The sequence below is a fragment of the Eulemur rufifrons genome, chromosome 7, assembly GCF_041146395.1.
Source record: "Eulemur rufifrons isolate Redbay chromosome 7, OSU_ERuf_1, whole genome shotgun sequence".
Classification (NCBI taxonomy): Eukaryota; Metazoa; Chordata; class Mammalia; order Primates; family Lemuridae; genus Eulemur; species Eulemur rufifrons.
This window is the reverse complement of record NC_090989.1, coordinates 122,166,682-122,182,883: the sequence shown is the minus strand read 5'-3', so window position 1 is coordinate 122,182,883 and position 16,202 is coordinate 122,166,682. Positions and strand designations below refer to the sequence as shown.

Below are 16,202 nucleotides of genomic sequence, written 5' to 3'. Positions count from 1 at the left end.
AGCCTGCTGCTGGGCGTGAATCCTGGTTCTGTCCTTCATAAGCCACATGATCATGAGCAAGTAACTCAATCTCTCTGTGCCTCAGTTTCCTCATATAAAATGAAGATAATAATGACATCTTCTTCATAGGGTTATAAAGATTAAATGCGACAATAAACTTAGAGCTGTTAACATGGGGGTTAGCGCAGAGTAAGTGCCTAATACATATTAGTTATTATTGGTAGTATTTAACTTATAGAGGCTTTTACAGACTGTTAACTACCATTACTTTTTACATACAGAAAATATATGCAACCAATATTTTCATACTTTTAAGGTTCTAAAATCGACTATGTGCATAATCTGACGGAAGCCTCATAGTGACCCCAGGCGATAGCCATCATGTGAGTTTCATTCGTCCTCACTGGCATCTGCCTTCTGTGGCAGGACTGAGACTCTGAGTGGCTGATTGACAGCCCAGGGACACAAGCCACTGGCTGACCAGTCAGAGCTGGGCCCAGGGCTTCTGTTTTCCTTTAGCTGCTCCAAAGCCTTTAATGGTCATTCTGTGGCCTCTCTGAAGCCTTTAAACCGTTAAGAATGGGAGGAACTACTACTGAGATATGAGCTTGTTGACTTAGAATTTCTTAGTCAATCCATGAGATTGGACTATTTTCCATTACTCTATAAATAAGTAGTCCTATTAGTCCTATATGGTAAAAATGGTAATTCCAGAAAGCCAGTAACCTAGGAGAGAAAACTGGTTTTTTTTTTTCTCTCCCACATCATTGACTAGGAGACATTCCATCAGACTGCATTGAAGAAAATGGGGGTGGTCTTTTTCACCTTTTCCCCAGCAAAGAAAAATAACGGTGACCTGCTCCCCTGAATATATGGGGGGGATCAGAATCTGTCCATCTTGCTCTGGAGAGAAGTTTCAAAACAGACCTTGCCTTTGTTATCATAATTGTGGCTAGACTGTGGTTTAAAAAAAAAAAAAAAAAAATCAGGCACTGTCAGATTGACAGAGATCAAGTTAGATACCACCTTGTTTGAGGAAGGTGTGGGGCAGCTGGTACTGTTTTACAGTGCCAGAAGGGGTTACCAGTTTTCTGAAGGGCAATTTGGTAACATTCACCAAAATTACAAATAGATACCATTTTAAATCAGTTCTACTACAGGAATTACCACTCAAAAACACTCCCTTGTGCAAAAAATGAGGATGTAAGGTTATTCTTTGCACTATTATTTGTAATAAGGAAAGACTGGAAACAATCTGTCCATCAGCAGAGACTTCTACTTAATTACAGTACTTCCAAACAAGGCAATACTATGTAGCTGTTAAAAAGAATGTACTCAGGCAGATGGCTCACGCCTGTAATCCTAGCACTCTGGGAGGCCAAGGTGGGAGGATTGCTTGAGGTTAGGAGTTCCAGACCAGCCTGAGCAAGAGTGAGACATCATCTCTACTAAAAATAGAAAAATTAGCCTGGCGTGGTGGTGCGTGCCTATAGTCCCAGCTCCTTGGGAGGCTGAGGCAGCAGGATTGCTTGAGCCCAGGAGTTTGAGGTTGCTGTGAGCTAGGCTGACACCACAGCACTCACCCTGGCAACAGAGTGAGACTCTGTCTCAAAAAAAAAAAAACAAAACAAAAATGTGCTCGATTTCTGTATACTAATAAAGAATAATTTCTGAGAAATATTAAGTACGAAAGCTGGGGGGAGGGGTGATCCATATTTATTTATAAATATATGAAATATCTCTGGAAGGAGGTATAAGAAATTACAAACAGGAGAACTTGGTAATTGAGACACAGAAAAGGAGACTTTCTACTATACATTCTTTAGGGAACCTTTTGAATTCTATTCCATTTGCAAGCATCATATGTTCAAAACAAATTTTTGTATACAAGTTGGTGAAAGGACCTGCAGAAAAAAAGGGTTTTGAAATCCGACAGCTGTGCTTCCCTAGTTAGGGGCAGTGGAGTGGTGATTAGAAAGGCTTTGCAGGAAGGATGCATTCAGGGCCTTGCCTCATCCCTGCTCACACTGAGACCTGACTCTCCACAGCAACAGTCGGAGGTGGCCCACACGGCCCAGACCCAGGAAGAGAAGCTGGCTGCTGCCCTCAGGGTGGAGTTACACAACACCTCATGCCAAGTCCAGAGCCTCCAGGCTGAGACCGAATCCTTACGGGCCCTGGTGAGTGGGCCAAAAAGAGCCCTGGCATCTCCTGTGTTCATTTTAACTCTTAACTGTCCAATCCTAATCATACAGGTCATAGTTTTCAAGGGATTCCAATCACACAGCTATGGGCTTTGAGGCCTGAAATGTCTTCTGACTCCCTAGGGGCATCTGAGGCTGCCCCTACCAAAACATCCCTTACGCAGCTGCTGCTGCGAGTGCTGGCTGCTAATGCCCACTGCCGCCCCGTTTCAGCTGCCCACTCCTCCACAGAATTGCCCTAGGCCAAACAGAAGACACCTGCCGGGGAGGCTAGGCCCCGCCCCCAGCCCTCAGCCAATGACTGACCACCATGGGGCTTTAAAAGCCCAGCCCACTTGCTTCATTGTGGAACCAGTTCTATGGTGTAATCAGTGGTCCTCAATCTTTTTGGCACCAGGGACTGGTTTCACAGAAGACAATTTTTCCTTGGCGGGAGTGGGAGGAATGGTTTCTGGATGATTCAAGCACATTACATTTATTGTGCACTTTATTTCTATTATTACATTGTAATATAAAATGAAATAATTACACAACTCACCATAATGCAGAATCTAATGCCTCCACTGATCTGACAGGAGTGGAGCTCAGGTGGTGATGCAAGCCATGCAGAGGGCTGTAAATACAGATGAAGCTTCGCTGGCTCACCCACAGCTCACCACCTGCTGTGCAGTCTTGGGGGGGGGGAGGACCACAGGTGTAACTTATGCTCCAGGACCCTCTGTGGGATCAGGCTACAGCCAGATTCCAGCAGAGACCACATCCTTGCTTAGCACCTTCCCCTTTCCCATCCTGCTTTCCTCATTCCCCCTTTTCCCCTCCGAGAGCAATCCTTAATTATTTACAAGTGCCAGCCTCCCTGTCTCAGGCTCTGCTTTTGAAGAACCCAACCTAAGACACCTAGTAAGGCCCTCAGATTCACTGTGTTTTGCAGACAGATCTCTTGCATTATTAATTATTAATTAAATACTTAAATGATAAAATTAATAAAAACAATGCAGCAATCCACTCTCTGATCTCTGGGATGGACTGAAGTTCTGTTAGGTGTCAAACACAGTTCTTCCTAGATGTCCCCTCCAGGGGGTCATTTGTACTGTTCTAACCACAGCTTTGTTGGCACAAATCAAAGTATGCGAAGGGGTTGGTCTCTGTAATCCTTGTGCAGCTGAGATGGTCTAGAGTGCAATGAGGACCATGACAGGATCTGGGTCAGTGCGAGGGGATGTGAGAAAAGGATCTGAGGGAGAAACATCCAGAGAAGTAGAGTCAGAAGGGCTCGGCTCCTTCATTTATCCCTTGTGTAAACAGGCAAATCCCCAAGCCACAGTTTCCTCTTCTGCAAAAGGGCTTTGGCAGTCACAGTCCACCCCCTTCTCAATGTTTCTCTGAGGAGCCAATGAGAGAATGCACATGAGCACAGTCATCTTACTATTAGCATCACTTTGAAGAACTTAGTATGTTCTAGGAATTTTACCAAGTGCTCTGGGAACATAAAACTAATTAGACGTGGTCCACTATCCTGAAGGAGTTACTGTGACTTCAGTGGAGGAGCCGATATAACCACAGGAACCAGAAGGCTATGAATGTGCAGGGGTGGCGGGTGAGAGAGATCACCCGCTCCTGCTGTGGGAGTCAGGATGGAGACTCTGGGGGGATGAGGAGGGGAGGAGCAGGTAGAGATAGACAGAGTCGAGGGCGGGGGTCTGGAAATGCTCCACCCACCACAAAGTCTAGCGCTGACGCTACTCCTCTACCAGGCCCAGCCATCCTGTGGACTCAGGTGCTCAGACTCTGCAATCTTGAACGCTGGCTCCTCCACTCTCTAGCTGGGCACCTCCGCTAAAGCTTTCATTTTCTCACTTGTAAAGCGTGGGCCTCTTTCAGTTATCATATCTCTATCTGATGTCTTAGTGGCTTAAGAAAACAGTGAATCCTTTATTCTCTCATTATGCGATTTAGGCAGAGACCAGCAGGAATAGTTCTCTGTTCCGTGTGGCATCAGCTGGGACTGGAACACCTGAGAATGGCTTCTTCAACTCACACATCTGACACCTCAGCTGTGCATCTCTTTTTCTCTCTCCACGTGACCTCTCCATGTAGCTAGCTTGAACTTCCCTGTATCACGACGGTCTTACAGCAGTCAAACTTCTGCTGTAGCATCTGGGTGAGCACAGAAGCTACCAGGCCTCTTAGCCCCGGGATCCAAAGTCCCTGAACATCACTTATGCCACGTTCTACTGGTCAAAGCAGTCACAAGACCAGCCCAGACTCAACAGGAGGAGAAAGCTCCACCTCTTGATAGGGCATTGGCAAGGTCACACTGAGAAAGAGCTTGTGGCATGGAGATCATTGTTGCAGCTGCCTTTGAAAATGTGATCCACCACAGAATCATAATAGAATGTACCTGATAAAGTCATAAGAGTGACTAATTAGATAATGCACATCAAGCCCTTAGCACAGTGCCTGGCACAGAGTGAGCAGTCAAATGGCATCTATTATTAATAATCATATAAAATTATTATCATCACTAGTATAGTAACCCTGAGTTGGCATTACCAGCCACTTGGTCACTTCACTTAAACCCCGTGGAACAAATGGAAAAAGAATTCAGACCTCTACCCAGAAGACTTCGGAGCAATGGCATTCTGGCTGAGATCATGACCCAAAACAGGCTGCCTCTGTCCCCTGCTGGTTCTAGTGGATTATATTTTTGGTCACTGGGCCTTGCAGCCAAGGTGAGGAGCACAGACTGAGCCAGAATAGGTAACAACCTCTCATACTGTTTTCAAATACAGAAAGTGCATCCAGCCATCCCTGTTATTCTCAGAGCAACCTGTGTGCACACAAGGCCCCTGCGGCTTATATAAGCCTCCGACAGCTGAGCTGGCAAGACTTTCAGCCCCTTTTGCCAATAAGGCACTGTTTGTATTGGAAGCCAGGCACAAATAATGGTGCTTGAGGCCTACTGAACTATGTGTTCAGTCAACTCAAATCAGGAATGGAATTCAAGGCCAGAAGTCACAGAAGGTCACTATTTTACTTTCCAGAGGGTTTAGCAATTCAAAAAAGTCCCTTCAATTTTCCAGACACCCGCAGAATAAGTGTGCTTCTGTGATCCCAGTTTGCTTGCTGGTGCTGTCTGGGTTGCTGAGTGGGCCAGGGTTATAAGACCTGCAGTGGTAGCCTGATTATAGTCACTCAAGCTCAACCATCTCTTGGAGAACCAGGCCTCCTCTCTGCCAGAACGTCAGGCACTTAGGTGGGGAAGCTGGATTTGGACAGCGAGTGAGATGGAAAACACACAGGACCTTCGGTAGGGGTTCTCATGAATGTCCCGTTGGGCAATGGGTTCTAAGTCAGCAAAGAGAACCCTCAGGACACGAAGAGAACTCACCTAGAAGATGGAGTAAAAACTGCAGACAGATGATCCAACCACGATTCTGGGAAGAGGGTTTCCAAATCACAGGTGTTACAGATCTAGTGTCAACAACTACTCACAAACCAACCAGTTTCTTGTACAAAAAAAGAGAAAACCTAGGAGGTAGGAACAAATGATCCTCAAAGCCAAGGTGGCCATTCCTGCATCCTGACTGCTACAGAGGGGTTTTCACATCCCACTAGTCAAGTAATAGCCCTAGCCCAGATACTGATCAGATTTATTTTCTAGTGATTATATTTTCCTTCTTATAAATGTACCTAGGATGGGAATCTGACTCAACATTCTCATATCCAAGGGGACTAAGAAGATTTGAATAATATGATTTTCCTGCTTAACAGTAGTTGTGATTCAAAATAGTGTCATGACCAAGAATATTCCATTTCAGCCACAGTGGTCAAAAGGGTATAAAAAATCTCCTCCTGGAGGGCAGAGTACAGAATCCTGTTTCATTGATTCAATCCAATTTAAAAATATGTTTATCTGTTTTTTATGTGTTCTATATAAAAGCCAGATACTAAATTATAGGTCAAATATAATTAAAACTATTAGAAAATATTAAACACAGGTACACACAGTTTTTTAAAGTTGTTTATTGATCAGCTCTACAGTTTTCAGGGCATAGGATACAGGAAGATGAGAAGAGGTTTCCTGTCCCCTGGGGAGACAGGTAAGGCAATAAGTGTAACTGTAGTACAAGTGCTGTCATCTGGGGCAACCTGCACATACCAAGCACCTACTCTGTGCCAGGCCCTGACTTGGGCATGGGAATTACAGAGACTTGGTTCCTTCCAAGTCTCCCTGTCTGGTGGAAAAGGCATGCTCAGTCCACTTATAAGTTCAAGGGCATACCTATGCTTAGGGAGCCATGGAAATACAGAGGAGCAGCTAACCCAGCTTGGTCATGGTAGGGGCAGAGGGATTTCAAGGAAGGCTTCCTGGAGGAGGTGACCCCTGAGTTTGGACTGGGGATGAGTAGGAGTGAGGCAGGTGAGGGTGCTGGAAGGAATGGAGAAGGAAGTTACAGGTGTAGGAGATAAGATGAACCCAATAAATTCCAAGACTGGACGGAAGTGCTGACACTGCTGCAGGATGGGGGGTGAAGATGCAAAGATACTGTGCCAGGCGTGTGTGCCATGTCTGGGGCCCTGGGGAGCTATCCATGGGGTTTAAGCAGAGGATGTACAAGCCCAGATTTGGGCTTTAGGCAGAGCACTGTGGCTGCTTGTGTGGGGAATGCAGGGCGAGGAGGAACTAGAGGCAGGACATGTGCCACGAGGCTGCTGAGGGCACCCCAGGAGAGAGGCAACAAGCTCCAGATCCCCAGCCATGGTGGCTAGAGAATGTGAGAACTCGGGATACACAAGAGGCTGTGATGATTGCGTCGGAAGGAAAGGAAGAAAAGCAGGGACACTCTTTCCCAAGTTTCTAGCTCATGTGGGTTCACCAGCTGAAGCACAGAATAGGAGGGGCCTACAGGTTCAGGAGGAGGCCAAAGGCCCCGTCTGCATAGCTTGATTTGAGGTCTGAGAAAGAAGTTCAGCAGCAGGTGCACAGCTACTGGGGGGAAGACCTGTGCTGCAAGTACCAATGCAGGAGTCCTGGGCCTTGCGACCACGCCTAAAGTCACAAGTGTGGTGGAGACCGGCCCATGCTGGCCCGGGATGCGGGGCTCCCAGAGAAGCAGGCTCACGGTGGGGCGGTGGGGAACCCCCAGGGAAGGGACAGTGGAGAAAGAGGGACTGACAAAGATGTGCTCCTAAAACACTAAAGAGAAAGATGCCGAGCATGTAAAGACCAGAGACATCATTCTAATATGGTGATCTGAGAAAGTGCTGGAGGAGACAGCGTTTCCCCTGAATGATGGTTGGGGCTTCAGCAATGGAGGGGGAAAGGCCCCCAGGAGGTGAAGAAATCATGAGAAAAAGCCCCCAAGATTAAGATTTCCTTGAAGAAACACCTACATACTGCCTCTCCTCCTGTGTCTCTCCCAACGTCTCTCCCCCTTTCTCTTCCTTCTCTTTTTCCCTTTCCTCTCTCACCCTCCCTCCCATCAAAAAGGTCCTTGAATCAGACCAAACCAGAGACTGACCTCCTGAGGACTCCTTATTTCCCCACCGACCCGCGTAAGACGGGCCCCGGTCAGTGTCCGTAACCGGCGAGGTCCTTGTCCTGGGAGGAGTGGACCCACCAGACCAATCCCCCGCTCCCGCTGCTCTACCCACCTCCGTCTCCAAGGCCAGGCCTGTCGGCCTCGGTTTGGACCAGGTTTGCTCTGTTGTAGAAACGAGGCCTGGAGAACACGCTGCACGATGCCAAGCACTGGCACGACATGGAGCTGCAGAACCTGGGCGCCGTGGTCGGCCGGCTGGAGGCGGAGCTCAGCGAGATCCGCGCGGAGGCCGAGCAGCAGCAGCAGCAGCGCTCGCACCTGCTGGCGCGCAAGTGCCAGCTGCAGAAGGACGTCGCGTCCTACCACGCCCTGCTGGACAGGGAGGAGAGCTGGTAAGGCTCGACTGACTCCTGGACAGGGAGGAGAGCTGGTAAGGCTCGACTCCGCTTTGGTTGTCAACGCAATGCATATGCGTGGCTTTTAAAAGAATTATTTTTCCTAAACACTATAGAAGTAATTAAGATAAAAAGGAGAAATCACCCCAAACTCCCCCTCGCACACGCACTCATTCCCACAGTCTAGCTGTGCCCTTCCAGAATTTTTCTATTCGCATACAAATATATTGTATATGTATGTGTATATATCCATATCCATATCCACACAGGCACACATACACAAACCTACAATATACATAGTTGTTAGGAATGTCAGCTGGGTATAATTCAACCCTAATTAATGGGCCATAGACAAGTGCTCCTGAAACTAATGTGCATTTAAAATCCCTGGCATCTTTTTAAAAGGCAGATTCTGCCCCAGTAGGTCTGGGGTGGGGCCAGTCTTCATTTCTAACAAGCTCCCAGGTGATGCCTAAACTGCAGACCGCACTTGGAGTAGCAAGGGCATAAACCATATTTATTTATTTAAGAGTCCCAGAAGTAGGCTGCACAATGATTTCATTGAGGACCTAAGCTCTTTTCATCTTTTCAACATACCACGACATGTTGGCTTTTTGTCTTCATCTTTGTCACCCCATGGTTGCCAAATAGCTGCTACAACTCCAGACATCACAACCTCATTCATGGACAGAAGATGGGGGAGGAAAGAGGCAGCAGCAAAAAGGCTCTTCCTTGAGTGCTTCTCTCCTTTCATCAGTGAAGGAAAAACGTTTTGAGAAGGCTTCCAGTGGATTTTCCCTTGTGTCTTATTGACTAGAACCTGCTCACAGGACCATACCTCTCAGCAAGGGATGCTGAGGAAGCAGCTTTTTAGCTTCTCCAGACTCCACAGCGGAAGCAAGCGAAGGGTTGGAAACCACAGTTGGGTTGGCCAGCCACAAAGCCTGCCATAATCTCCCTCTCTCATCTCTCTCTCTTTCACACACGTGTGCATATATATGCAGTCTTTTTGTAATCAATATGGATTCCAGAGACATATACATTAACCTGGGGGCTTAGCTTCCTTGACAATTCTTTCCAGAAATCCATGCCTTCATTTGTTTATTTATTTATTTGTCAGGGTCTCTCTCTGTCACCCAGGCTACAGTGCAGTGGCATCATCATAGCTCACTGCAACCTCAAACTCCTGGGCTCAAGCGATCCTTCTGCCTCAGCCTCCCAAGTAACTGGGACTATAAGGGTGCACCACGACACCCAGCTAATTTTTCTATTTTTAGTAGAGACGGGGTCTCACTCTTGTTCAGGCTGATCTCAAACTCCTAACCTCAAGGCACCTTCGGCCTCCCAAAGTGCTAGGATTACAGGTGTGAGCCACTGCATCTGGCCAATTTTTTATTATATTTCTATATCTTCTTATTTTCCTCCAAGGTCCCATCTCTGACATATGTTAAAGCATAGAATAGCAGCTCTAAGAGACAACTTAGCAATCATATTGTCCAACCCATCATGGTTCAAGAGAGAGTACAAAGGCTCAGCGTGGGAAAGGGTTTGTCCATGATCACACCAGGAGGTGGAAGCAGAAGTGGGACTCGAGCCCAGGTCTCCTGGTCTCTCCAAGAGTCCAGCCTCTGTTTCTTTCTTCAGAAGGCGGGAGAGCCACCTGGAAGCGACCTAACCCCTCCCTCCTTTCAAATGGAAAATATGTCATCCAGCTCCTCCCCAACTGTCTTTTTATTGAATTGACTTCTGTTGATTATAAAAGCCAGATGTTCCTAACAAAGCTATTGTTCTCAGATATCTATGGATCTGAATAAGTACACAAAGTCATTGTAAACAAACACAAAGACTAGTAAGTTCGGCTGAATTTACTTCCAGAATGTAAGTACTGTAGTCACTTGCGAGTGCCAGTCCTGACTCTTTGTTACCTTCATTTCTCCCCCAAACCTTGCCAGGACTCCAACATGATCCCCATTTTACAGACAGGAAACAAAGCCTCAGAGAGCTTAAGCCATTTGTCCAAGGCCTCACAGCTAATAACCGTGGAACAGGGATGTAAACCCCAAAACTGTCGTTTCCATGCGACAGCTGCCTTTCCCAAAACCCTATTGTGATGTCTTTACTGATTTTCTCATATGTATTTCCTTTCAGCTGATGGAGAAACTTCCCCTTCTCGTGAAGAAAATGCTACCTTCCTCACCAACTGACCCGTGAAGTCGCCCGAGGGGCTTTCCCCTGAGCTTCAGCCCCTGCTGGATTCCCTAGTTGATTCAGCCTGGGCTGAAAAGCTTCCTGGAGTGGAGAGGGTCCTTCTGCTTTAATTTGAGTAGTCTGTAGCTTGAGCAACCTCCCTTGTCCCCCCTCAAATAAATGCTTTGTGTGCAGCTTCCAGTCTGCCCGCCTTATTCAACTCATGTTGGGGTCAAGATGGACATCACTTTGCCTGCCTGGCCTTTGCTCACAGAGCCATTCTTGAAGGCTTCTAGAAGGGTCCTTGAGTGTGACACCATCTGCTTTGCCATCCAAGGGTCAACTGTTCTTGGGTTCGTCAATGTAAAAATGCTGCTCAGGCAAAAGTTGTGCTCACATCTTGCAGGATTGCTACAATTGGAGGCCAAAAAACAACACTCTTGCTGGAGAGGGGATTAGTGTGCTGCTTTATTGCATGTGTCATAATTGCAGGCATCACAGAGTATTCAGACCTCTTTAATGAACTCTGCGTGCATATTTATGTGCAGACACATTTCACATGCTATTGGCAGAGCACCTCTCAATCAGATTAAAAGGAACTTCACTCTAAGCCCAATCTAAGCCAATTCAATCTAAGTGGGGGATTAATTAGATTGTGGTTGCTCACCCCACTTGCAGCCTCAAAATTTTCTTCCAGCATCCTCCCACCTCCTCCCCCCAGCCCTCTCAAGGCCTGGGCCAGCCAAATATAGTTCATGCATCTGCCGCCTACCCAGGCAAGACTCTCTTGCCTTCTGATTAAAATTGAAACCACCACCTGTGTCTCAGTGCCTCTAAAACCACACACACACAGACACACAGTCGAGAAAACCCAGCCTTAATTTCTTAAGCTTTGTCTTTGTGAGCTGCTAATCCAGATAGGGGGATGTATCGAATATGGGCATAATTGAAGACCCCTCATACCAGAGGTTCCAAATAGCCAAGGGTGAGACAAACAAAAGAAACCTTATTTATCTTTAAGGAAACCTTTAAAAAGAAATAGGTCTCCTGATTGGAATTACTACAACTGGTGTTCCTTTTTGGTCTGAAAAGATCAAAGGGAAATTTTATTAATTCCTGTATTAACAAGTCAGATGGCCAGAATAGCTACTTAGAGTTTGCACAACACCTTTACATAATTTAGTTCGTTGTTTGAGGCATGGAAATAGCCAAGAAACCACCAAAAACTGCCTTTCACAAAACGTCCATCTCTTCTGTAGCTGCACACTATGGGGCTGCCCATAATTGAACCACCTGGGCACAAGGGCTCTGCCGGCAAACAAAGTGCGGCTGGCCTAGCTCTGTTGGAGGCAGCAGACACTGAGGTCTGTTGCTTTTCTTTCTTGCTTGCTACTATTAATTTTTTTGCCCCCCCAGCCAAGACCTAAATCTCTAACCTAAACACAGCTGGAGGCTTGGAAGGTAAGGGCCCCGAAAGGTCAGCCATCAGGAGGAGGAACTTCTGTGTCTGAATGGCCATGCATTTTTTCAGAACCTGGAAACCGTTTCAGCCACTGGAAGGAGGGGAGAATGAATTTGCACACACTCCTGAGTTTACACCAGACGGCACGCTGTGCAGGCCTGCACACACTAGGCCGCCTCCGCCATCATCTCAGAGAGCAGCTGCCATAAATCATTCAGTTAATCGCCTTTTGGCAGGGAGAGCCTCAGCAGACTGGTGCTTCCAGTTCCCAGCACAGGCTCTTGCTGTTTCTAATGAGGCTTCATTAACAGGTATGAAAAGGCACTGCTGGACCCCTGACTCTGCCAGGGCCCTGTTTAAATCAGGCTTCCTCTCACAACATCCCGGTACAATTACACTTTGGCAGTGGTTCACTGACAGGTGGCAGGGAAGGCTGCTGCTCGTATTGGTGTCAAGGACAGACATTTGTTCTGGAGCAGACCAGAGCAGGGCTCCCAGTAGACTCCTCCTAAAACACGGTTGAGCTCTATTTCCATCCCAGGAAACTCCACTGGCCTCTGGCATAGCTCCTGGATCCCAACGTGAACTCCCAATGGGATTGCTAGAACAGCCATTGGCTTTCACACCCAACATTCTTTTATATCAAGATCCTCAAATCCTTCATAATCATCTTTAACACTTCCTAGCATGTACTGGTGCCCAGACATTTTGTTGGAATTTAGGGATACCAATAAAAAGAAGACACAGTTTCTGCCCTCGTGAGTTTACAATCTTATTAAGGAGTCCAGATGTGCACATTAAAGGATCAACAATGCAACAGATAAGCAAAGCAAAGCGGCACATTACAATTTGCACGACCCTTTTATATAATTCATTTTGTCATCAGAGGCTTGAAAATAGACATCCGGGTCCGATCTCAGTTGGTTTTCAGCAAGATGGTTTAGCAAAAATTGTCAAGCACCATGCTGGTCTCCGAATTTCTCCACATATCCCACAGATATTCTTTTATAAACCCTTACATCATGTTACTTGTTTTGAGAAAGAGGATAGTTGTCTCTTTGGGGGGAAATCTAGGATCTTATCTGGGGTTGCAAGACTTAGCAAATAAAAATACAGGATGCCAAGTTTATTTTTAATTTTTGATAAACAATGAATATTTTTTAGTATATGTATGTCCCACATGTTGCATGACACAATTTATACTAAAAAATTATCTGGTAGCTCTAATATCAAACAAAAGCACTGTTTCTGTGAGTGGAAGGTAATTCATACCGCGGGGAATCTAGCTTTCATATTCCCCACATAGTTATCTGACCTCGAGCAATACAAAGGTTTGCCCAGTATTTCCAGCTGGGATATCTCAATACACATGGGGAAGGGGTGACCCAGACTGTGTCTTCACCCAGTCTTGACTGGAAACTCACTCCCCTGACACAACAGCACAATCACGTTCAAGAAATTAATTTGCTAGTTTAGTGAAGAAATAAAGCAAACTATTTTCTCAGCTGAAGTCACTGGTTTAATTGGATCATATAGACTGGTTATTTTGAACAAAAGGTTGAGCAGGAACCGGAATGGATCCCAGCATATACATGCTGTGCTGCAGAGTCAACAGAATTTTTCTGCCATGCCCAAGAGGAAATACTCTGTTTTCTCCTGCTTTTCCTGTGAGTCGAAGGTAGTTCACACCACAGGGAATCTAGCTTTCAGTGTAATTCTGGGATTAGACACAAAAATTCATGTTGCATTTTAGGAGAAAGGGCTTTGCAAAGTGGATAAGCAATAAACTACTAAATTTCTCTGGACAAGTCATAGGTACTTTCTTTTTGTTTTTGTTGTCTTTTTCTTTGCAGCTAAAGTTCTTATTGATGTCCTGGCCAGGAAAAATGTATAAATGAGGTTCACAATTTTAAACAAAGAACACTACTTGGCAAACCTGACTAGATAATTAAGACAAGTTGTCGCTAACTAACCCCCTTTTTTAAAAAAAATCATCCAGCCCAAAATGTCACCTGCCTTTACAATGATTAGTGGTGCTTTGGGTACTTTGAGCGGAAAACAAGAGGGGAGGGGCAGGAAATCAACAGACCAGGTTCAGCCTTTCATTGTTCAGTACCAGTGACCAAGAGAAAAGAGGCAGGAGAAACATGTAGGTTAATAATTGTCCTGAGGAAGTGAAATAGAGGATTTACATATTATTTGGGGAATTCGATCTTAGTAGTTCACGTGAGTAGTAGAAAACTCTTCCGAGATTAAATCCTCTTCCTCAATAAGCATTTATGCAGCCCTGTTACATGTCAATGCCATGTTAGTGCCAAGGATATGGAGATATACAAAATGTGGACCTGTCTTTAAATAATCCAGATTAGCACTGTCCAATAGAAATAGAATGCAAGCCACATACATAACTTTAAATGTTCTATTAGCCACATTTTAAAAAGAGAAAAATAAACAGGTAAAACTAATTTTAATAATGTATTTTACTTAGCTCAGTATATCCAAAATCCTACCATTTTATCATAAAATCAATATTTTAAAATTATTAATGAGATAATTTACATTTTTTGTACTAAGTCTTCAAATCTAGCTTATATTTTATCTTTATAGCCTCTCTCAACTCAGATAGTAAATCTTCCTCTGAAATGCTTGACCTATATTTAGATTTCATAAAACTTATAATTAGAAAAAGTAGATTCACATACCTAAGTTGTTCCAAATGTACTTAAAAGTTTTCCAATAATTGAATTTGGAACCAAAAATTTTGTTTTCCTCTGATGTTCACATTCATAATGACATAACTGGTTCATCTTTTTCAGAAGAGTTCATTTGACTGTGATGCAAACGGATATCAGTTTCAAAACGGCACATGTCCAAGTTAAGTGAAGCAACTCTTGTGCCCACTCAGTATTGTTACCGTCATGTGCAAGGAGGTACTGCATCTACTAAGAATCAACTCTAAATTTATCAATATCCAAAAAACCCACTTTTACAAATGTTTCTTCTAAGTTTTACAGGACAATATACTGCTTCAGTTTTAGAATTAAATTTTAAATTAATTAAAATTAAATAACATCTTAAATTCAGTTTCTCAGTCACACTAGTCATTTCAAGTGCTCAATAGCCACATGTGGCCAGTGGTTGCCATACTGGACAGCACGGATAAAAGCTGAGTGGAGGTGGATGGGATCTACAATGGGTTGTACCAGCTTATAAAAACAATTGAGGTCAGATTTGTAGGATTATTTGTGAGAAGTCTTGCTTTCCCATCAATTTACCTCCCAAAATATATCTGAAATTCCTGGCAGATGGGTATCCCACCTAAAAACAGAGTAGCTGCATTCCAGCAGTTTCACAGGCCTCCCACTTGGCTCAGGCAATCCTTCCACTCCACTGCACCGCTTCTCATAACCAGCTCTTTTGGAAGCAGTTCCCCTAGCAGAGCTCTTGAGCTTCCCATGGCATAGCTCTTTTGTTTTATGCCATACCCTTCTCCTTTCCTTAATCTCCTAACTACACAAGCCCTGAGAGGAGTGAGCTGGATCAAAAGAGGCTAGCATGGCCTCACAGCTAGACCCTACTTGCTCAGCTGGACCACACTGATGGACTCTTCTCCTCCTCGTGATGATTTTCTCTCCAAGGTCTCATAGTCTTTGCCTCAGTCTAGCTTCATCAGGACTGACCCCCAACCACTTCAGTTCCTCAGACAGATCTGAACCCCACCTCTGGGCTCAATTCTTGTTCCTTCCTCAGATTCATACAAATCAAGGCAAGTGAGCAGGCATCAATTTCAATGTCCCCAAACATTTCATGAGTTTTAAGAAACTTCCGTTATCAGTAGTTGTTAGGGGACTAATCTCAGATTACAAGAGAGACCTCTAGGGGGCAGTGTTGTCCAAACTCCACAAGCCAGCCTGCTGGTCTCAGGGGAACCCAGCTGGTGTATTCTATCATATACTATGTTCATGGAACCTCAGGCATCATTGATTGTAAGATGTGTCATGACTGGACATGCCACCAGAAATGAAACCTTTCCAGAGGGAAGTCTAATAGACCCCGGATAAATCTTAGACACTTAAGGCCTCCATATAGGGAGACATGAGAAATATACAGAAAAGAAGGCAAGAGCAGGACACACACAGTGAGACGGCAAGCAAGAGATATTACCTGTCTCAATTTTGCCACAGGGTGGAGGGAGGAAAATATCTCCCCTGATAATTTGAACCCTGAGTTGGTTCTCATGCAGGCTTGTCATGGTACTACTTATGCCATAAAAAAATAAATAAATAAAAAAATAAAAACCTCAGAGAATTTCATTTAAAGTACAGATACTGCTCAACTTACAATGGGGTTATGTTCTAACAAACTCATTATAAGTTGAAAATATTGTAAGTCAAAAGTCATAAGTTGA

At 44.9% G+C, this 16,202-nt stretch overlaps 1 protein-coding gene across 1 annotated transcript in view; it reads left to right on the top strand.

The window, feature by feature from the left end:
* BFSP2 (beaded filament structural protein 2) overlaps positions 1-10,533 on the top strand; it is a 53,361-nt gene extending 42,828 nt beyond the window's left edge. Inside the window, exons 5-7 of the mRNA XM_069473231.1 lie at positions 2,049-2,180; positions 7,922-8,142; positions 10,294-10,533. Of these exons, the coding sequence (XP_069329332.1) occupies positions 2,049-2,180; positions 7,922-8,142; positions 10,294-10,297 (357 nt within the window). The 3' untranslated portion in view covers positions 10,298-10,533. The remainder of the gene's footprint in view (positions 1-2,048; positions 2,181-7,921; positions 8,143-10,293) is intronic.
* Positions 10,534-16,202: the final 5,669 nt, after the last annotated feature.